The sequence below is a fragment of the Ammodytes marinus genome, assembly GCF_949987685.1.
Source record: "Ammodytes marinus genome assembly, chromosome: 6".
Taxonomy (NCBI): Eukaryota; Metazoa; Chordata; class Actinopteri; order Uranoscopiformes; family Ammodytidae; genus Ammodytes; species Ammodytes marinus.
The window spans coordinates 14,412,387-14,435,980 of NC_137235.1; the positions used below are offsets into that span (position 1 = coordinate 14,412,387).

At 41.1% G+C, this 23,594-nt stretch overlaps 3 protein-coding genes across 3 annotated transcripts; 1 reads left to right on the forward strand and 2 right to left on the reverse strand.

The window, feature by feature from the left end:
• Positions 1–2,461: 2,461 nt before the first annotated feature.
• Positions 2,462–11,490, reverse strand: cntf (ciliary neurotrophic factor). The gene is made up of 3 exons (XM_080029089.1): positions 11,093–11,490; positions 5,346–5,664; positions 2,462–5,247 (listed from the first exon to the last, which is right to left on the reverse strand). The coding sequence occupies exons 1-3, from the start codon at positions 11,213–11,215 to the stop codon at positions 5,075–5,077; spliced, it is 615 nt and encodes a 204-aa protein (XP_079885215.1). The 5' UTR covers positions 11,216–11,490; the 3' UTR covers positions 2,462–5,074.
• Positions 11,491–16,503: 5,013 nt separating this feature from the next.
• LOC307251718 (uncharacterized protein) lies at positions 16,504–17,573 on the forward strand (the record flags this gene model as incomplete). The annotated part of the gene is made up of 2 exons (XM_080029122.1): positions 16,504–16,803; positions 16,916–17,573. The coding sequence occupies exons 1-2, from the start codon at positions 16,721–16,723 to the stop codon at positions 17,571–17,573; spliced, it is 741 nt and encodes a 246-aa protein (XP_079885248.1). The 5' UTR covers positions 16,504–16,720.
• Positions 17,574–18,752: 1,179 nt separating this feature from the next.
• Positions 18,753–23,594, reverse strand: zfp91 (ZFP91 zinc finger protein, atypical E3 ubiquitin ligase). Its single transcript, XM_080029121.1, has 12 exons — positions 22,851–23,594; positions 22,485–22,522; positions 22,178–22,294; positions 21,924–21,963; positions 21,391–21,501; positions 21,208–21,300; positions 20,934–21,119; positions 20,689–20,739; positions 20,384–20,462; positions 20,037–20,151; positions 19,852–19,951; positions 18,753–19,728 (listed from the first exon to the last, which is right to left on the reverse strand). Exons 1-12 carry the CDS (start codon positions 23,261–23,263, stop codon positions 18,762–18,764), a joined length of 2,310 nt encoding a protein of 769 aa, XP_079885247.1. The 5' UTR covers positions 23,264–23,594; the 3' UTR covers positions 18,753–18,761.

Genomic DNA, 23,594 nt, shown 5'->3' on the forward strand with positions numbered 1-23,594 from the left:
TCTTCAAAATGATAGTGAACTGAATATCTTTGCATTTTGGACCATTCGCTGGACAAGCAACCAATTGTATCATGTTGAATTATGCACTGGGAAATTGATTTCTTCAAATTGTTTACTTTATGACCATAACAATAATTCAGTATGAAAATGATAAATACAATGATCAATTCAATGATATTAAAGTATTTGTTAGTTGCAATTGCAAACCTACTATGTCTTGCATACCTACAACGTTATTGTAATGTAACACATTGCTCTACTCTTACACATTGTCTTATGTGTGTAGAGAGTCAACATGGGCTTCAATATAACGGAGGCATAGGCTACTTTATGTTTGAAGGCCAGTACCTACACTTATGGTTTAAGCCATCAAGATACAGATTCCCTGTCTGAAAGGAGCTTTACGGGAAAAGCACAAGAAGAGATGGTTTTCATTCCAAAAGACAGATGTTGAGACACATACAATAGGAGACTTTTGTGTCTAGTGATGAGATTCAAATCTAGCTTTGGTATTAGGTCTCTTGTGTTAAAGGTAGACTATGTAACTTTGGGTATGTCAGAGAAGTGAACATTTTCTTTGGTATATTCTCATAACTGAATAAACAAACCTTCCACCTAGGAAAATTGGATCCCTGAAACACTGTTTGAAGTTAGAAAAGCTACCTGCAAATGTACCAGTTCCCTGTTGTTGTTTACAACAGCAGGGCCCCAGTTTTGTCAACAAATATTCTAGTCTTAGGTTTGGTTCCAGTTTCCCTCAAAATAATTTTGTTTTGATTTATGATATAATTATTCAATACTAGTAAGAATTGCATGTAGCCTAGACAAAAACTATGTTTTGTTAACTACATGGAGGTTCTGCAAATTTAAACAAATCCACATCCCCTGAATCTGCATAGTGCACCTTTAACATTTTATCGAGATGCTAAAATGTATTGAACAAGACAGTCGTTGCACTGATGAATCCACATTTGCAGGCCGGGGATTATTGCAGCTTGACCATAAACTCCAAAAATACAATTTAAAAAACAATGAAAGTTATAGGGGAGAGCCTAAGTTGTGCAGGTGGGGAAGTTGTGCCACCCATTGTTTTTAGAAAACCATAGATATTTAAGAAGAGCCATCCATTTAACTCATCCTGTAAAGAAGGGAGAAACATGGAATAAGGTATAAGCACATTTAAACTCAAAAAACAGTTTTTTGCCTTTCAAAGTAAAATTTACATGATCAAGGTTTTTTGATTATTGTGTCTGAACAATTATAGACATGTTTGAAAACATTTGACACATGTTTTAGTACTTTAGTACACTACACTTTGCGTCTATATAGTTAGCACGATGTCAGCCCTAAACTGCTGCATCATGCTTATCATCCAAAATTCTGGGGTTGGGGTGATTTGTGCCAGAGGGCCTGGGGTAAGTTATAAGTACGTAAGTAAGTAAAATGTATTTATAAAAGCAGATTTATAACAGTTTGCACTGTCCAAAGTGCTGTAGTGCATTCAGTAGATAAAAAATGAAAGTAAAATAACAATAACCAAAATAAAAGACATAAAGCCCAGACATCTAAAAGACATAAAGCCCAGACATCCACATATAAACAAAGATAGTAGTGCAGAGGTAAGATAGTTAATGGGGAGGAAAAACCAGGGTGTACAGATGGGTTTTGAGGCTTGATTTAAAGGCAGAAATGCAGGGGGAAACGTTCTACAAGGGCGGAGAAAAGTAAATTTCTGCGAGTTGTGCCATTGGCATGGCTGTATACGCTTGTCACCGAAAGAAAGTGATGGTCTACAGTAGCTCAGAAGAGAGTGACATCTCCATTCCACTTAACGACACCACTGATGAGAGTTCAGATGGCCAGAAAGATGATGATGGTGACTTTGTCATTGTGAGCCTTGCAGGTAAAACCATTAGATCTGCTAGGCCTTGTTTAAGAAAATTGTCCTTCAATCTTTGTAAAATATTTACTTTAAATACACCTTAAATAAGTGATAGTCTAATGGATTTGTCTTGCATTACAGTTTATGAGATATATATAAATGGCACAATTCACCCTATGGTATTATCTCCAACGGCACAACTTACACCACACCGGGGGCAAGTTGTGCCACAAGACAACTTTTTTTCCGAAAGCTATATTTCTTCAACAGTTTATTCCAGATCCAAAGTTGTTATTGCTAAGGATGCACAACACCCTGAAATATATGTACATATTTGAGTTGGAGACTTTACTGTCAAGGCCTCACTTTAAAGTCACTTTGAGTAAAAAGTGGCACAACTTAGGCCACTCTCCCCTACATATTTGGTTGGTGTCAGGGTGAAAAAGGCTGTTAATAAAAATATTCTCTTTAAAATGTGAAAATCCCAACATTGTTGTGACAACTCTAAAGAGTGGCCGTTCCCCACTGTATCATTGCCGCTTATGGACAGATGCGATGGTAACCTCATCCTGTCCATCCTTTGCGCTTTGAGCCATTGGTCTGCAGCTTGCTCTCTCAGAGGTCGAAAGAGAGAGCACCTAGTGGTGTAACAAAATACAATCGTAAAAAGGCACACATGGTTAAAAGTGTTAGAAAAATGAGTTAGGAAGATCATCAATCAGTAGCACAAAAAAACACATTTTGTTTGCAAGGAATGTTATCAGAGGGCTCTACTTCCTGTATTATGTAGAAAGAGGGCCGATTGAAAATGGCTGCATGCATGAGTCTTCTTGGGTAGGTCAATCCATGAATGACAGATGATATGTGTTCCACAAAGAGAAAAACAGTGGGCTGTAATATGTGGCCATTGGAAGCTGTGACTACTCAGTTGCCCTGTAAAGCTGTAATGTACAGGCTCAGAGGCTGCATTCAGGCCAACAATAGCACTGCGCCAAAGATATGCAGCCTCATTCATTTTAGTGAGACCCAGTAGTCCCAATATTTTTGCAGCTAATTGCGTGATTCTACTATTCACCTTGCAATTACTGGGCTGAGGAATACAATGATTGCCACTATAATAACTTTTCACATTAAAACGTTGCCTTATACTGTTACTATAAAATAGTTCTGCATCTGAGGAGCCTTTAAACTCATGGAAAAAGGGACTGCCTGGTTCATAATACAAATGCTACACCATACTTGTCTTATTATCCCAATCCAATTTTTATTTTTTTGTCAAATCTGGTTTAACTCCTACAGTCTTTGACCATTCCTGGTCTGAAGCCAACCAGAGCAAAAAAGTTAGAGCATAACAGAGCCAGAAAAAAGGTTCTTAAGATTTGTGCAGTCCGGCAGATAGCTCATCATTGAGAAAAAAAACAATGCATTCTCTTTTCTCAGGGTATACATTTCATCTTTGAAATAATCATTGTTTTTTGGATCAAACCACCGAATGCATTTATGTTGACTTGCAATAACAACGTTCAGTTTTCAAGAGCCTGAAAACTGTTTGGAGTACCCTGTATGACTAAAACAATCACACAGGTTTGGTTGTACTCCCAGAGCACCTCCTCTTACAAATACTAAATACAGAATGTGGTAAGACAAATAACAACTAACTAACATTTTAAGCCTTTCAATAAAACAGAGATATAAGGTTAACTGTAAAATGGCCCTTTAACCCCTAAAGATCCTCTTGTTATATGTTGCTGTTTTTTTGCTTTGTGCTCCACGTTATCAACAATCTTTTGGGTTATCTATGCATGACATTTATATGTAGGATTGAGTATCTTCTCTTTGAAGCTTTATGCATCATTAAAGACAATCTGAGTCCATGGTTGATGCTAATGTAATTAGTAACACAGCCCAGGTTAGACTCACAGGGGTTAGACATTGAGGGCCATTTTAATTAATTTCTCTGTAACAGGATCCAAATTTGACCAGTGGACTAAATGTTAAATGATCAACAATGCTGATAAGAGAAAAAAAAGATCTTCAAAATATTAAATAATACATCAATAAACATAGTTTCATTTGTCACATTTTCATTTCACTGTCAATCAGTGAATTGAAGAACACATCCAGTTTTGTGTTGTTAAAAAAGAACAATAAATTGGTTTCACAACTAAATGGAAGTAGACAATGCTTTTCATGGAAATTGTCTTTCATCAGTCAAGATTGAAAATTCAACTCTTTATAAGGATTTTCAATACTCCTGATGTGCCATACTCCCATGTGCCCATGTGTATGTCCATCAGTTTGGACCATATATGTGCGGTTGCACCACACTTTTCGCTTCTTGCCTCCTAAAACCTTTCACATGGCCTCACTGTTAATAAAGTGCCCTTCAAACATAACAAACTACAAGATCGCAGCATAATTTGACATAAGCAAAAGGAAAATCAAGAAAGAAGGAATATATGGATGTCTAATCACCATGTAAACACTAGAGGGTGCTGTTACACATATATTGTTTTAATCTCTTTACACATTAAACATCCCAAGATGAAAATCTACTTGGAATGATTTATAGCCCCAGTGTTCAAAACTTGAGTCTGGTGAGGGAGCAAATTCGAATGTTCTCATTTTCATCCGAATGTGCCCCTTGCTGACAACCTCCTCCGTTAGCAGGAGTATATCATACAGATACAAACGTCAGCTGTGTCAAAAAGGATTGCTGCACTCATTGCAAAACCATGAATCTGAATTTTATGTAAGAGAATGAGTCTGTCATCGGATGTTAATCATTTCACATTTCCTCAATACCAGAATGTGTGAGAAAGAAAGAAAGAAAGAAATTAGGAAAACGATCTGCATCATAACAAACAAATAATAAATATAAAGTTGTATTAGAATCTGCCATATTAAAAATAAACTTGTCCCAATAAATGTTATTAGCTTTGACAAACATTGTTATTGTCTCTTTCTCCTGTCCTGTCTAAGGCTTCTGTCCATGTAAAGGGGGCTTCATGCCCTAAATATAACTCAACCCACTCATCTGCCTGTCTCAGCAGGGATATCTCTTCCCTGTTTCTCTCCATATGTGTCAGTGTCTCACTTTGGCCCCCCTGCCTTCACACCCTGCGCCATCTCTCTCTGTAATTATTCCTCTTCACCCAGACACACACACACACACTTCTTCACGTCTCCGTCTCATCTTCGCGCGCTTCTCGTGCTCCTGACTCGAGAGGTGGTCCTCGCTCGCTCCTTGGCTACCACCGAGGGCATCGCCTTCAAGGTGGTGATGGCCGTCTTGCTCCAGTAGTCCACCTCTTTGAAGATCCGATAAACCCACAGCTTCAGCTCAAACAGAATATCCGGACCATCTACCTGCCAATCAGAGGGGGCGGGGGGGGGGGGGGGGGGGGGGGAATCATCAGGATCTAGCACTTACACCTCTGTCGACACATCATCAGCACCTCACCTACCTCTACTGCCTCAGAGCTGGGGGTCAGGGGAGCCGTGCCGTCAATGGCCTTCAGGAGTTCTCCGGTGTTGTTCAGGAGAAGCGACAGTCTGTCCTTCACCCTCTTTCTCTGGGTCTCATACTCACCCTTCTTCCCTCCGCCCAGTTCCTCCTCCTCTTTGGAGATGGCTCTCTCCAGCAAGCTGCGGCACTGGAGCAGAGCTGAGTGGAGACGCCAGAGCTTGTCCCTGGTGTCCAGCTGAGAGGACGGAGGAGGGACGGACAGCAGACGCCCGTCGGCCACTGAAACATCTGCAGAGAAACTCTCCTTCTTTCTCTTGAAAGAGAATAAAAAAGAGAGAGAGGGTAAAAATAATTAGGAACAGAAGATTCAGGTTTGGGGAGGTATTATTAAGGAGAAGGAGGAGGAGCAGTTGGCATGGAGGTGTATATAAGTGAGAGTCGAAGAACGCTTTATTTCAAGTGTTAACCACAATGAAATCAAGTTTGACAGCAATTTGGCAAAGCATCGAAGAACATTGTCTATGAGGCAACAGGGATTTTTTCGCCTCACGTGATAGGAATTTGTTCAGACCCATTTATCTCGCCTCCTCAGACACTAAAATATGACTTTGAAGAAAGATTTGGGTGCAGTCAGATTCCAGGAGGGATTTATTAAGCCAACAAGTTAAAGGTTAAAACTAGGTGGTTTAAGTAACACAAAAACAAGAGAGGCAACTTTCGTAGGTGTAACACATACACGTCATACTGTATGAAAACACATGTGAAACACAAAATCAGCATGTTGGCATTAAAGGAATAGTTAAAAAACTATTTCTAAAAACAGGCATTCAATTTCTGTCTGAGAGTTGGATGAAAAGATCGGTAGGCCTATACCTCTCTTGTGCGTGTGCGGTTAACATGAAGCTACAACTGATTCGCTTTTTGATAGGCTTAGTTTAGGCAAAGCTGGCTTAGTTTATTTTACAGATTTCTTTAATTGATATTTATCCTTTATTTATACAGGTAATCTCATTGAGACACTGGGTCTCATTCTCAAGAGAGACCTGTTCGGAAAACAAAAGTAGGCATACAACACAGAGATACAGCGACAACAAATAAAGTAAAACATAATAAAACACGTCAAAGTCAAAGTGTAAGTGCATAGCAACCTTTAAAAGTAGTTTACTTTGCAAGTAAAAACAACCACAGACTTCTCCAGGTTTTTTAATTTTGTAATGCCCTAGGGGATTCAAGTTGGACAGCTTTAGTTCTTGCTGAAGCTTGTTCAAGTTGAAGGGGGCAGAGAAGGCTTCATTACCAAGCTCCGTACGGACGACTGAGGAGACAGACAGAATGATGAAGCTCTGAGAGGGTATAGTCCATAGCTGCATTGTTTGTGTGATATGCATAAACAAATATAATATTAATATTGAACAAACAAAACGTGTTTTGATTGGTTTGCTTTAGATGTGCTTGTGGTTGGATTGTAATTACATGACAGAGCCAGGCTAGCCATGTCTTTACGCTAAGTGATTCTCAAATAGGGGTGCGTACGTGTAGTTTGCGTAATTACTCAAATAATTATACTAAAATAAGTTAAATAAAATGGCCAGTGTTTTTCAGTTGCAATGTTGTTTAATAAATTAGACACTGATGGTACAACACTGATTGCAATTAATTACATAGGCTTTATTCTATCAAAGAATATTGGGGCTGGTCAAGGGCTACTTGGCTGAACAAATATTTCAAAGGGAGTACATTATTGAAAAAAGCTTGAGAAGCTATGCGCTAAGCTAACTGCTGACGGCGTCTTCATATTAAATTAACCATACACAAATGAGATCTTCTCATCTAACTCTCACTAAGAAAGCTAAAAGGCCCATTTCCCAAATTAGTGCAGCTGGTAACCAGAACGATCGTGCATTTTGTGATAAAAGCATGAAATTTGGTACACTTATAGCCAAAGGCATTCTCAAAAGATTTGGATATGGAGCCACCATGAATTTTCAAAATGGCGCCCATGGCAGCCATCTTTCAAAATGGCTGTCAGTAACAACTGTTCGCTTATGAATGATGGATATAATATGATGTTTCAGACTTATTTACCATACATAGTACTTGGTAAATGTCTTTTGGATAATCTAAATGTGTCATTAAATATTCAAGATGGCTGACATCTTCAAGATTGCAGCCATCACAGGACATGGAGCTCTTTTCAAGGTTATTCATTGCTTGCCAGACCCGAGATGGAAACCTAGAGGAGTTCTTTCGACACGAGAACCAACCATGTCCACCAGCGCTTTCTGATGGGGGAGGTCTCCGACTGGGAGTGAAGAGTGATCTGCTTCCATGCCTGGAACAAGTTCACAGTGCATACTCTGACAGTCCAAAGGTTACCTGCACCATTGTAGATGGGGCAGCCATCATCCAGATGCTGAAACCAAGTTCAGTAAAAACCTTCAATGACTATGCCCATGTGATCTTCATTCCATATCTGACCAGAAAGTTTGAAACTGTGTCCAGGCTTGATCTGGTGTGGGACCGCTACTTGTCTGACTCTCTGAAAGCTGCTACGAGAGCAAAGCGTGGCACTGGAATTCAGAGACGTGTGGTAGGTGATGCAGCCATTCCCAGGAACTGGCAAAACTTTCTTAGAGTTGACAGCAACAAGACTGAGTTGTTTGCCTTTCTCTCGGAGGCTCTGCTCAGATGGTTTGTGCAGGAGGATAAACAGCTTGTCATCACAAGTGACATGGAAGTCCTTAGCAAGCCACCTCTCCCAGATAGGACATCGATTGCTCCTTGCACGCATGAGGAAGCGGATAGTCGCATGTTATTGCACGTAGCCCATGCAGCAAGAAACGGCCACCACAAAATTATGATTCAAACAGTTGATACTGATGTTGTGGTGCTGGCTGTGGCAGTGGCTCAGACTCTACAACCAGAGGATGAGCTTTGGTTGGCTTTCGGTACTGGTAAGAATTTTCAATATTTGGCAGCCCATGAAATTGCAGCAGGGCTCGGGCCCGAGAAAGCATGTGCACTACCAGTGTTCCATGCATTGACGGGTTGTGACACTGTGTCAAGCTTTGTTGGCCATGGGAAAAAGACTGCATGGGCTGTATGGTCTGTGCTTCCAGAACTTACACATGCCCTGTTGAAAGTGTCTTCAGCCCCAGATGACATACCACAGGAGGTAATGGCCACAATTGAGAGGTTTGTTATCTTAGTCTATGACCGAACCAGCACATGTACAGAAATCAATACGGCAAGGAGGAAGTTATTTGCAAAGAGGCACAATGTGCAAACAATCCCCCCTACCAAGGCTGCCCTAGAAGAGCATGTTAAGAGAGCTGTATACCAAGGAGGGCACGTGTGGGGTACAGTCCTGGTGTCAACACCAGAACTACCTTCACCGTGCGAATGGGGCTGGTCAAAGTCACCTGAGGGGGACTATGAACCCTTCTGGACATGCCTACCAGATGCAGGCCAGTCAAGTTATGAACTTGTCTCATGCAAATGCAAGAAGGGTTGTGTTGGGCAGTGTAAGTGCAAAAAATCCCACTTACAGTGCACAGCCCTTTGTGTCTGTGAAGGCGAGTGTGACTAGTCTTCCCTGTGATAGACCCTAGGTTTCCCTTTTGAGATAGAAAGAAGATTCTTAGAAATTCCAAAGTTCCCAATTCAAATTCTGCATCAAGATAAATGTATAATTAAACATAGAGATCATCCATATCTAACCAGTTGGCGGCCATTTTGAATTTTCAATGAAAATGTTCCACTATCCAAAAGACATTTACCAAGTAGTATGAATGGTAAATAAGTCTGAAATATCATATTAAATCCATCATTCATAAGAAAACAGTTGTTGCTGGCGGACATTTTGAAAAATGGCTGCCATGGGCGCCATGTTGAAAATTCATGATGGCTCCACATCCAAATCTTTTGAGAATGCCTTTGGCTATAAGTGTACCAAATTTCATGCTTTTATCACAATATGCACAATTCCTTTATATTTTGGAACTAACCTCTTGTACTAAATACTGTATGTCAAACTATTCCTTTAGCATTAATGTAAAATCAAAGAAAGTATATCTACATTTGATAAACATCGTAAAACAAAGGTGGCACCTTTTGTCTTCTCAGTGCTACATTATGACACATCTGACTTCATGATCTGGCCTATTATGTTGTTGGTGGGTCTCTTTGCAGGCAGCATTGTAGCTGGCATCCGCTTTAAGTGCCTGAGCAAGATATGAATCCCGGGGGCCTCTTTGAGACTTTATACCAAGGTGCTAATGTTGAACCCTCTGTGCAAGTTAGTAGCAGAGTGACAGAGTGGCCTAATGTGACCCCTGTATGCTCTGGAATTCCAGTTAATATTTACTGTTCAGATACTGCAGATGAAATGTGATTCAGGTGGTTATGGATACCCCCGTGGTAAGTGATAATGAAGTCTGAAGCAATAACCTCATGGATGATGGGGAATTATGATAACATGGTAAACTCTTAAAATGAGTTAAGGAGGTATCAAACGGATGTTGTAAAAGAGTGTTTTCCCAACCAGTGAATAGTCAAGGAAAAGCCTGTCTGGGAAAAATAATAATATGCTATAATAATCTGTCCAATATCGTATTCATGTGAGACCTTTGTGCCAAATACTAAACCAAACCCTGTTGCAGAGACTATTCCTACCGGCAAAGGAGAGAAAACCCGGGGGACACAAATGTACATCCATTTCTGGGTGACATATCTAAACACGTCATGGCATGTTTTGTTCACCACAATGTGTCTACAGAAATATTTCCAAAAATTAACCTACATGCTCACAGAGCCGGTGAAAAGTGTTCATACTGAAGCAAATGGAAGAAGATATGACAGAAAAGAGGAAGGGGTCAAACAAGGAGCAAAGTGGATGAGGTTATAATATGCAAGGTCGCTCCCTCTCTCCTGACGAGGCACATAAAAGGAAGGATGACACAGTAAACTGGCAGGAAAACAAGACGTTTTTCCTTTCTTTTTAAGGAAAAAGGGTAGCTCTCACACCTAAAGGCATGCTTGCTGAAAAGGGATTAAGGCTTTGTGCCGAGGCATTGATGAGTTTGTGCCAGAAAAACGCCCACCTCCGTCATTCCAACTGAGTTCACACCCTCCACTCTGCATTCTAACCCCCTGCTGTACTAGACATCATTTTTTTCTCTCTTTCACACACTCACACACACACACACACACACACACACACACACACACACACACACACTTGCTGTTATCTTCCTTTGCAAGCATTCTTTTTCATTTGGTATTTATTGCTTTCCCTCTCATGCTCGCACACACACACACACACACACACACACACACACACACACACACACACACACACACACACACACACACACACACACACACACACACACACACACACACACACACACACACACACACACACACACACACACACACACACACACACACACACACACACACACACACACACACACACACACACACACACACCTTCCATTCCATGCACTTCTTTACAACTCACATGCAAATACACACAGAGAAAAAGAGAGAGAACACACACACACACACACACACACACACACACACACACACACACACATCTATTCATTTTCCATTTAACCTTGGCCTATTTTGCACCCTACACACACGCGTGCGCGCGCGCGCACAGTCTTCAGCTGTGGATTCACACACTGGAATCAGGTATAGGCAGTGGAAAAAATAAGCTCCTCCATACTCACATAAAGGTCCAGTAAGATGGAGCACTCATAGTTGAGTTGCTCGGCTATGGCTGTAGCCCGGGACGCGGTGGTCCTGCTCACATCCGAGCCAGTCATAGGCCTACCTCTGAGCCACATTGCCATTTGGCCCCCCAGGTGCCTCTTTCTGTCGGGAAGTCACACGCGCACTAGGAGCAGGAGAGCGACAGACCGGCCTCCTAATAATATACGCCTGTAATCGCCTGCCTCATCCCGTCAGCACCGCTGTTCGTGGTTCCCCTCAAGTTTGCACTACCGCTCCACTTTTTGCTGCAACTCTGCTGCAACTCAGCGCTATACTCTTAGGTTTCGGTAAAAAACGAGTTTCCCTGTTCGTTTCGACCATGTATGCTCACTCACTGTTACTTAGCCTCCTTATGTTACAGAGTTGGTGGCCAACTCTCCGCCCTTTCCCCCGGGAACCTGATGCCAGGCAGGAGGAGGAATTCAACGGGACAAGCGGGGGCGGAGAGCCGCACAGGAGGAGGGACGAGCTCATCAATTCATGAGAAGCTTATCTGATTTACCGGTAGAGACAAAAGTCAAGACTGTCTACACATGTTGCCTAGGCTATTTCAGTCTGCTTCCTAATGAATTGAGTACACATCATAAAAGAAAGTCTCATTTAGCCAACAGCAATAATAGGCCTATAGCCTATGACCTATACTTTACTTGATATAGGCTACATTTTTGTTTAATGCTGTTTTATTTTTGATTGATTGATTTTATATTTATTTCGTCCATGGATGTCTTCCAACAAAACTCATTTCAACATTCTCACATGTACAATCCATAAAACCATGACGAAAAGGAGGCAGGGTGAAGAATATATTATATTTCCTGCCCCCTCAAAACAAAACAAACAAAAATAAAAATAAAAACCTCTACATGTCAACTCATGTCAGTGCATGACGATAATAAATGAAACAAAATAGAAACCAAAACATCAATCTGAAACTGATTCCAAAACAAAGCAAACCATGATCACAACCATCAATATAGAAATCATCAATTTCTGTAAGTGCTCATACAAATTAATTGTTTTCTCTTTAAATCGTTTTTTAAACTGAAATATATTTGTACATTGCTGTAGTTCACGTTGCAGAGAATTCCATACTTTCACTCCTACCACTGAAGTACACATTTGTTTTGCTGTTATATGATCAGTTTGTAAAATATTATGTTATTGGTATCGATTAAAGCAGTTCAAATTTCACCTTGAGCATAATGATGATGATGATATAGCCTATATGCTAATAATAAACAATAGAAGGCTAATAATAAAACAATAATAATAATAGCCTAAAACAATGACAATGTCACCCAAAATCACTGCATTTTATACTATTGGGTATCATAGCCTAGGCTACTATTGAGTATATATATATTTATATATGTATATATAAGAAGTGTGTGATGACTTTTAATTTGAAATGTGTCTATCTACAGATAGGCTTAATTGCATATTACGGACCATTTGCTGTTAGACAACAGCAGAGAAGCAACAGGTGTGAGTAAAGTGATGGGTTTGCTCCATTTAGACTGCCAGGAACCAATGGTGAGCCAACATGCACGGTGCCAGAGGCTTATAGAGGCCCACATGGAACGCAGCTTCTATAAATGTTAAGTATTAGTTAAACTGGTTTGACAAGTCCAAAGAACTCTGTATATATTATTGTTATTTATTGTTATTTATTTATTGCAAACACATCTCAAAACCTAAAATACCAAATCCTAGAGTATATGTGAAGTTTTTCTCCCTGGGCCCACTTTGTCAAATAATTACCCATCATTACAATAATAACAACAGTTTATGACCAGACCCTATTAAAAAAAAGTTACACTGGGACCGTTAAGTACATTTTGACCTTTAAACTGCATTAAAATTATGAAAGATCAATATTTTTTCACAATTTTTTTCATGAAGGGGTTGTTATTCAATTTATGTTGTGATTTAATAAATCACAAATAGAAATTAACCCTTTAGATGCCATTTTTGATCATATACCACTAACCGCTTTTTTGAAAAATACACATAAATTCAATATTCAACTTTTTTATTAAACTTTGATTATTATTAGTATCACCGGCTCACCCATCTGAATAATAGGTGAGAAAATTATATTTGGTGCATTATTACTTTTTGTTTAATGTCAGATTGAATAAAAAGGTTACACTGGGACCGTTAAGTACATTTTGTGTATTTTGACCTATAAATTGCATTAATATTATGAAAGATCAATATTTTTTCACAATTTTTTTTCCATATTTTTCATGAAGGGGTTGTTATTCAATCTATGTCATGATTTAATTAATCACAATTAAAAATTAACCCTTTAGATGCCAGTTTTGATCATATATCACCAACCGCTTTAACCCATTGATGACTATGGCAATCTAGGATGCATGTCCTTAATGCCTGAGGGTTTTCTGAAAAAATAGTACGAATTGTCAAGTCTACCAAAACCTTAATATCTAAGCCTGTGTAGCACATAGAAACATGAAATAAAATACATTTAAAAGTTAAGGTTCACAGGTTTTATTTGAACATGCTCCCTTAGCGCTTACAAACCAACAAATATTTCTAAAAATCGTCAAAATTAGATGAATTAGAAAATTATTAAATATTGTTAATAAATAGATGCAATGTGTTGTGTGATTTTCATCAGTAGTCTATAGTAGACCTTGATTCTGCGCACCAAACGCCACTAACTGTTCTGTCGCCGACATAGCTGGCGTATTTTTTTTATTATTTTGTTTTATTTTATTTTTTATTTTTTTTGATTGACATGATTTTCGGCAAACCACACAACTTTTGGGTGGTCACGTGGTCTTAAAAAAATCAACAAAACCCACCTCATGTGTATTTGAACCAATGACAGTGCATTCTATGCTGGGAATGCCATGAAAATTAGATAAAGTAATAATGCTGCGCGACGCAGCATCAGGCAGGAGAGCCAATGTGGCATCGCGCAGCAGCCGTCATCAATGGGTTAATGAAAAATACACAAAAATGCAATATTCGAATCTTTTTTTTAACTTTGATTATTATTAGTATCACCGGCTCACCCATCTGAACAATAGGTGAGAAAATTGAATTTGGGGCATTATTACTTTTTGAATAATGTCAAATTGAATAAAAAAAGTTAGATTTCTACCATTGACTTACATTATAACAAAACTTTTTGGCAACCCGCCTTTAAATTAAAGTGAAACATTTTTTTTGCCTCTGATTTCCCATATTACTGCAGGAAACACAATGCAATTGGGTAAAATGAAAGAATAGTAAAATTTACCCATTTTACCACCTCTTTTATCATCAAAATATTAATTTTTATGATGAAAACCACTCACTAAAACTACAAAATAACAGCTTTTTTATGTGAGTGTGTGTGTATGTGTCTGTGTGTGTGTGTGTGTGTGTGTGCACGTGTAAGTGCATGTGTGTGTGTGTGTGTGTGTGTGTGTGAAAGTGTGCTTGTGTGTGTGTATGAGAGGAGAGAAATTACAAGGGGTACAGATTTGCAGCCCTAATATCGTATGACACATGCAAACACACACACCCCCCCACACACACACACATACACACACAATCTTATTTTGTCATGGACATGCAGACATCAGTCCATACTATCCATATCAGAACACCTTTGACATTTTTCTTTAGATTTTTTGTCACAGTGGCCAGTAATCCTGAAGTTTGACAGAAAATATGAAAATTTCAATTGTTTTCTCGTTTGTGTCATTTGGCATGTTTGTTCCTTGGTTTGAGACCATATGAAATGAATAAATCAACTAGAAATGAGTTAAAACCTAAAATGTGATGCCTTACCTTCAAAATGAATGGAAAAAAATATATAAATTCTGATTTTATCTTGCCATTGCCAAGGAATCAAAAATACTGGTTTTATGGCTTTTTATGAGTTTACGAAATGGCATCTTTTTACACAAAGATTTCAGTTTATGTGATTTGAGTTCACACAGACTGACTCCTGGAAAACATTTTTTCACTTCAACCATTCTGACTAAAAGATGTGTTCACTAACTACACATCAAAACCATTGTATTGTATTTTTTTTTTTTTATTGGTTTGCAGCCATGAATTATACAAGGATGCCAATTTGTTGTAAAGGGTCACCATAGAGGTTAGTGGGGGGGGGGGGGGGGGCTAAAATGTGGCATTTTTTTATTGACCTTGTTTTTACATAAGTTTATCAAGTTTACTACAGAGAAATGGGAAATTACAGTCAAAATTATTTTTCTCTTTAATTTTAAGGGGGGGGGGGGTCAAAAAATGTCGTTATAATGGAAGTCAATGGTACAAATCGTGTAGTTAACGGTCCCAGTGTAACAAAAACATCTCACACAGTCAAAATTAAGTAGATATGGATGAAACTCAGAATATCCCAACTTCGTTGTAAAACACACCTCCTTATCAAATTTTATGGCTAGGGGACAATCACAGCCAAAATTATCTCAAAAAGGCAACCCCAGATACACAAATCTCCACCAATGGGGCATAAGGGTTAAAGACATCAGTACCAGCAAAATCAGCACTACAAACATGTGAAAAGTAGGCCTGTATGTATATAATAATAATATATTAAATGCTTTAAATGAAAAGATAGGAAACAACCCTTTTTTAGGTCGTATGCTGGACAGATTGTAAAAGCAGTTAAAGGAAATCTGTGATGTAAGGCTTTTATGTTTTCTTGAAAAACATGCCAATAGGCCTATAGGTTGTATGTTGCATACAAGAATAATTTATAAAATATAACGACTGTTCAACACTTTCTTTGGCTAGCGAGACCGTCTACAGCCTGATGTTATCAGCTGGAATGATGAGTGAAGTGGGATCATTGTAGGCCTAGATCTGGTATAGGCCTATGCTTTTTTTGTTATGGAGCGGTTCTATCTCCTGCAGCTTTGTGTGTCGGCTAGTGCTAATATATGATTAGCACTAGCCGGCCTGGTTAACCACTTGGATTAGAATGTTTCTGTGTTTCACTCAGATGTTGCCACACCAGGAGCCAATGTTGTAACAGAGAACACTCAGTGAGTGACTCAACACCATAGTGGAGTAGGCCTATGTGTTGTAGCGTACTCTTTTCAATTTCCTAAGAGAGCCACTGCCTTGCCTTTTTGAAAATGTAGTCTGCATTGCTTTGGAAAGACAGTTTATTGTCAATGATGCTTCCTCTAAGGTATTTGACATGAGTAACTTCCTCCACTTCCTGCTTCTGCATTATCTCATCCTACTAGGCCTACATCCCAAACACAGCTCCTTGGTTTCACTGACATGTACTGATGTAAGGTGTAGTAGCCCCGCCTGCGCTGCAGGTGTCGCTGTAAACTGTTGTGATGTAAACACTGAGAAGCGGCTAATGGGCTAAACGACTGCAGCTAACGTCAATGGAAAACTTGGTGTTTTATTTTAAAGACGAAAGGAGAATGCTTCAATATTTCTTTTCTGTTTTGTATTAATTTAAACAAAGTCAGCCGTTAACTACGATATTGTATTAATCCACGAACAGCAGTTGCGCGCTTTCGCATGCAATTTTAAACCAAGCAAATCAGCTAGCCAGCTTAGCTTCGGTTGACTTTAAAGCCATGAACTCTCTTGTCGGCTACGGAGTGTCCTCCTCGGAGTCTGACAGCGATGGAGAGGAGGATGTAAAGAACGTTCGAACTGGGTAAATATTCACATTAAAAAACAGCTATCACCAAAAGTTAAATAGTTCCAAGTAATATTTCTGATGCTTACACATGCTGTTTACTTATCTCTGCACCTTTTCTATCTTCAAGTCCTGCTAAGGAGGAGGGTGATGAGGCATCAGTCAAAAGGACCCGTAACTTCATGCTGGAGCCGGGTTCAGACAGTGAGTCAGACAGTGAATCTGATGTGGAGTCACCACCACCACCGCATCCCCAAACAACAGCTTCCAGGTCCACCCTGCCTGCTCCTTCCCTGGGCTCCCTCCCCCACAACAAACTACCACCTCCTTCTCTAAACGCCTGCTCTGACAGCAGTGTGTTTGCCAACCCTTTCAAGGCCCAGGTGGACCAGAAGCTCAGTGCCTTGCAGAAACACGTCCCCCTCACACTGCAGGCCAAGCCCTCTCAGATAGGAGGCAAGAGGATGTGTGTGGCGTACAGGAAAAATGGAAGGTGCCGCTTCGGAATCAAATGCAAGTTTGCTCATGACAGTGACCTCCAGACTCCGGCGGCCATTCCTGCTGACAGTCATCCAGCCGAGAGTGAAGAGACACCGGGTGCAGATCAAGAGTCCAGTGGCTCCTGTGGTGGAGGATCCCGGCAGGAGACCAAAGAGGAGGAGGAAGAGGAGGGAGGAAAGAAGGTGAGGAAGAGGAGGGTCGGACTGAGTAACACCTTGATTCCTCCTAAGAGGGCTATGAAGCTGTATGCCACGCACAGGGACAAAGAGAGGCTCAATATGTCCTGATTGATTCTCTTTTGAGCTGTTACACTGTGCTGTCAGAGAGCAATAATAGTGGAATTAAATGTGTTGCCTCAGTTTGTGTGTCATAGAAATTGTGCACTGTCCATTGTAGGATCAATGAATGACTCAGGCATATGTACCCCCTCCCCCTCAATTTCCTAAAATGATGTCCTCAAACTGTCAGTGAATACACGTAGAAGAAATGTTAAGACATTTATTTAGATCATATTGAACATTTTTGTGTTTCCTCTACCACACATCCTAATCACAAATCAGCGAGGTGCAGATTTAGTATCCACATACGATCCAAGTCTTCTACAAAGCGTTTATTAATTATATTACACTTCATATGTTGTGACAAATTTGACTCAACGTTTGTCTTATTCAGTGACTGTGCTTAGTTACTGTGTTTTAAGGGTTCATATGTGATTTGGAGTGTGCAAGGACAGAGGACTTTTGTGAGCAGAACATACATAATACGGGTAATTATTCCTTCAGTGTACCAAGCTCAACACACATACATCTGCAAAGATGTCTTTGAAACAGGTTTGATGAAACTGCCAAAATGGCTAAATATGCACATTTAATGGGATTTATGGACCTGTGAATTTTTTGTTGTTGTGTATGCCCTTTACAGTTTTTGAAATGTTTCTCCGTTTGTAAGTTTCACCTTGCCAAATAAAGGCTTTACGTTAGATCTGGACAATGACGATAAATAGCTGCCTATTCATTTTTAAATAGACTTTACTCAGCCCACACTGTTGGGGTTCGTTTATAGCTGAAAGCTTTCTAATGTGTGATCCTGCTAATTCATAGGAGCCTATAAATAGAGTTGATGTATTCCAGTAGGAACACTGATGCCACATACTAGGCATTCAAAGTGCTGTATATCACTAGTTATTCTATGTTATTGCATAAAAGCAACAGCTTTGCAACATAACCTCAGCAACCTCAGCATCCTCACACTCACATAAAAGGCTAGTTAAGTTTACAGGACTAGTATGTACAAAGGCAAAAACTTACACATACATATTTTCCCCTGATACAGATATCCTAAAAAGCTACGGATTATGACTATGAGTGAACAGTACATAATATATTGGTGATTTACCTCGAACATTGCAAAACAGTATTATTTTCAGGTCACAAAATCTGCCTCTTAAGTTCTGTTGTGTGCAACCTCCATTGTTTTTACAAGAGGGAGTGCTGCACATGTCTGTCCGACAGCATTTCCCCATGTCCCGCCTGCTCCCAGACCATGCCGTCCTCCCCCACGGCTTCTGTCTGCTGAAGGGAACCGACTGTCGGAGAGGAAGACGAAAGCACTGAATTGTTCAACATAAATCTGTCTCCATCCACGGAGGCTGGATCCTGGGATGGGGACAGGCCGGTGGGGTTGGTGGCGGCCGTGTGCAGGGTCTGTAGCTGCTGTGAGGTGGCTAGAATGGGGATCTGCTGCATGTGGCTCTGAGCCTGGCTAACCGGCTGGAAGGTCATTTGAAGGATTTGTGTCTGCCCGTGGCTGTGCTGCTGGGAGGAGTATGACTGGAGAGGCTGATGCTGGGTCACCACTGAGCCTGAATGGAGGGTGAGCTGTTGGATGTGGGGCTGCTGTGTCTGCTGGGCGGCCTGCACAAACTGGACGGGCATCTGCAGCTGGAGGTGAGTCTGCTGCTGGCTGTCGGCCGGCGACGGAGGGTCGATGGGGGACAGGGCGATGGTCACTGGCACCTGCATGGTGTGGAGGCTCTGGTCTTGTCCCAGTAAAACCACCTGGTGGTGACTCACTTGTTGCGTAACATGACCCAATTGGGACACGTGCTGCCCACAGAGCCCCTCCTGGCTCAGTGTGTCCACCTGCCCGTCCGACCCTACTTGGCTCATGTCCAGACTGGTGATCTCTGCTTGCATGGGGTTTCCCGGCAGCTCCAGCAGGGACGCAGGTGTGGTGATGAGGGCGCCGGCATTAGCTGCCAGCGCTTCGGCTATAAGCACCTCGGGGTGACTCTTGGCCTTGTGAGCCACCACACAGTCCTTCTTCTCAAACTTCTTGCCACAAATGGAGCAGGAGAATTGATACGTGGCGTCGGCGTCATGCTTTTTCATGTGCCAGTTGAGAGACGCCTTCTGACGACACGTGAAGCCACAGATTTCACACCTATGGGGAAATATTTAGAGAGAAAAAAATGCATCAGTAGTCCCTTAAAAAATGTATGAGAATAAATACATTTCCAAACAAAGACAGCATATGTGCAAATATTGTGAACAGGGAATCACTGACTGTAGGGGCTTCTCTCCTGTGTGAATCATACGATGCACAGCCAGGTTGTGGGAGCTCTTGAAGGCACGAGCGCAAAACTCACAGATGTAATCCCTCTGGTCTAGAATCACAAAACGTTGAAATGCAGATGTGTTCTCCATATACTCCCGTTATTGATTATAACACGGCAGGGTGAGTACTTTTACCTGTGTGATGCTTTGCGTGACGCAGCAGCTGCTTCTGCAGGCGGAAAAGCCTTCCACAAGACGGGTGAGGACAAACGTACTTCTTCTTGAGCAAGTGCTGGTACTTTATGTGGTGCTGGTGTGTAAAGCAAAGAAAATGCAGAACAGTATATTGGCATGAGTTGGATGGAGATGGTAGAAGACTGAAAGCTGTCATCGTTAAAATAAATAAAGGTTTACTGAGGTTATTGCGTGAACTTATAGAAGAACTTTTTCAAATAAAAACAACAGCTTTATAATTATTTTAGAAAATACTTGTGTGTGATGTAAATAAGCCTGTGTAGGATTGCGTGGTTGCTGGGGCAGACCTGCAGGTAGCGAGGATGAGCCAGGACCGTCCCACATCCTTCCATTTCACAGCGCACATACTGCACCGGGGGCTTCTTCCTGTGTGGGTTGAAACAAGTGTCAGAGCAATGTCACCGCATCCTTTTATTCCTGGATGAAATTATGATAGGTAGGGATGGGACCGATCCGCTATGGCTGCAATACCCTCATCGGACTGACGCTTCTGACATAATTCTGTATTGAAACCAGTTGCCAGTTCAAATAAATGGGTTTGAATACATTTAAACCTTTTTGTGCATTACATTTGCACTGAAACAGACTTCACCTTCTCTTTGGCAGCCGTGGGGATTTATCGTCTTTTTTTCGCCGGCCTCTCCTTGAAAAAAACAAACAGTGTGTGAGTTTTCTTTATATCCACACACACACACACACACACATCACATTTAGATTGGAATCATAGTCACAGAAAGAATAATTGCTAAAAGTATTTGACATGCACAGTTTAAATTTAATAGGAACAGAAGTAAAAATGTGTCTCCAATGAGACACATCAACTGGTACTTCTCTTACTTTCTAGGTCCATCTGTGTCCTCCACTATTTCCTCTTCTAGCTTTACTTCTTCTTCCACACTCTCCAAGTTTTCCGAACCTTCTATCTTTATCTCAGAAACCTCCTTCTCTTTCTTAGGCGCCTTCTCTTTCTCTTTCTTCTCCTTCGGTCTAGGAGGAGCTCTACGCTTTGGTTTTGGAGCATCCCTAAAAGAAAAATGATCAACAAGAAATGTCAAGTTACTGACCAAAACTATATGGTTTCTATGTCTAATTGTAACACACACACACACACCTTTCAGCCATTGGGTCATAGCTCTGGTCATTCAGGTCATCTCTATAAGGAAGATCTTCATCACTGCTGAGGCCCTCTACCTCCCCTTCACCACTGAAAGCAAAAAAAACAGGTCACTTGAATCAGAAATTCATTCTAATTTTCTGTACTGGGTCAAGTGGAACGTGCTGGAGACAAGTGTACCTCTGACTCTGCGGCTGGAAGCTGAGGTTGTTTAGGTCATCCTGAAATGTTGGGTCTTCATCATCCAAGACTCTTTCAGCGACATCCTCACTTTCCTTCTCTTTCTTCTTACTGTGACGACATGAGCATAAAATACAGCGGCCCTCAAGACACAGCACCAAGATCTCACTCAGTCACAATATACAAGTAAGACAGTACTTAACATGTCATATCATACCAAGATATATGCTTAGAAACATATGTTTTTAACCTTTCTAACGTGAAAGCAAATGCGTGTACAATTCTTTTTTCTAAATATTTGTTTCAATTATACCCAACAGAGTAGGACCAATTTAACAAACACCTGTTAGACCATGAGTGTGGCAAAGTTACACTGTCGATAATCACATCTTTAAAGGCTCGATTCACCCTTTTCCAAACAGCAAACCTTAGTTCCCACACACACCAACGTTATAAATCTGAAATAAAAGTTCAGTAAATAAACCGAGAAAAAAAAATCTATTTTCACATCATGCTTCAAAAGGGCTTCTTACATTTCGTCCTTCTTCTTATTGTTCACTTCTCCTTCCATTGCTGAATGACAAAAGAGAGAAAGAAAGCGACACCAGTTTGAAAAAAGCATCACGTTTTAGATTCTAAATTATGCTATAATCTTTGCTTAATGCTTTCTATAGAATAAATAACACCAAGAAGAACATCAGTGAGCATGATGCTGGCCGATATACTTTGTGAAATTACACAGCCCACATGCTGGACCATTGTAGCTTATTGTCAACAGGTTGCTCACCAGCTGGATTCTCCATCCCAGGTTCGGTCTTACACACAGGCTTGGCAGGGCCGCGGACAGCCCTGCCAGACAGGGGCTTGGCAGGAGTCTGGGTGGGGAGGCGTCTGGAGGGAAGAGCTGGAGTGAGGGAGCATAAGCATGCCATCAAACATACTGCATGCATGCAATGCAGTGTGGAGCAGGGCATACGCAGACTCAACCACACTATTTCCAGCCATGTTCGGAAAAAAACACAATAATCCACTCGCTCAAGTTTAGTATAGAATAACAATAACATTTGAATTAGCGAGAGACAGTTTGTGAATACCTTCAACATGTGTGGCAGGTTTCTTTAGGTCCTCTGAGCTGCAGAAAGGAGGGGGGAAAACACTTAGATCTGACGTTTTGTCTACAACCTGCAGAGTGACACCATCATAAATCAGACCAGTCATACATCAATGCATTTTGAAGTTGTGGCATTTTATAAAAATGCTCAGACAATTAGTGAAACTAGCCAGGTAACTTTTACTCCACCCTCCCCATGCAGAGCTGCAGAAAGGGGACGAGCTATGCTGAAGGCGTGCTTTTGGTTTTGACAGGAGCTGACCCACCGACACAAACACACGCGTTAAAAGTACACATGCTTATTGTTTACAAATGTCAGGTAGTCCCGACTGTTCAATTAAAAACTTACTCTGTGCCTTCGAGACTGTCAGCTGCGACCCCCCCTCCAGCCTCAGCCGAACCCGCCGTATCCGAGGTTTTTTTCCGCCTCGAGTTGGAAACTTTCTTCCGCTTGATCGCGACGGTGTCCGGGCTCGGTTCGTTCTCCGCGTCGTCGTCGCTCTTGGTGTCCTTCAGCCAGGCCGGTACTGCCCTCGTTGACCTGTCTCTTAAAACTCGTCCTGAACCCTGCGGGCTGGACGCTGCTCCGTTAACGTCTGTCGCTGAAACAGAGACGCCGGACCCAGGGCGACCCGCACCCCGCTCTCTCAGCCCCCTCCGCGGAGTAACTGTCGTACTGGTGGCCGTGGTCTGCTCCGCGGCCTTGTCCTCCGCCGGCTCTTCACCTTTAATACCCCGAATTCGGTTGCCGGCTGGTTCCATCACCTTGATGACTCTTCAGCCTACCTCAGATTCTGCTTACAGTCAAGCAGGTTTGATAGCAATTTGAGGGAGAACGGACAACATCTGGCTAAAATACGTTTTGATTGCAAGCGGCCTTTATCCAACAGTGGGGCATTTTCTGTCAATGCGTTCTGTTCGTCGCAAATTAAATGCATATATTTATCGATTAGAATATGAAAACTTTTCTTAATTATCTATTCAGCAATAAGCGATATAATTTTAAAGAAGCAGACACTAGTTTCGCGTTCTTAAAGCTATAGTAAACCTACTTATTCGCCCGGGCCTGGAGCGCAACCATCTTGTGCGCTTT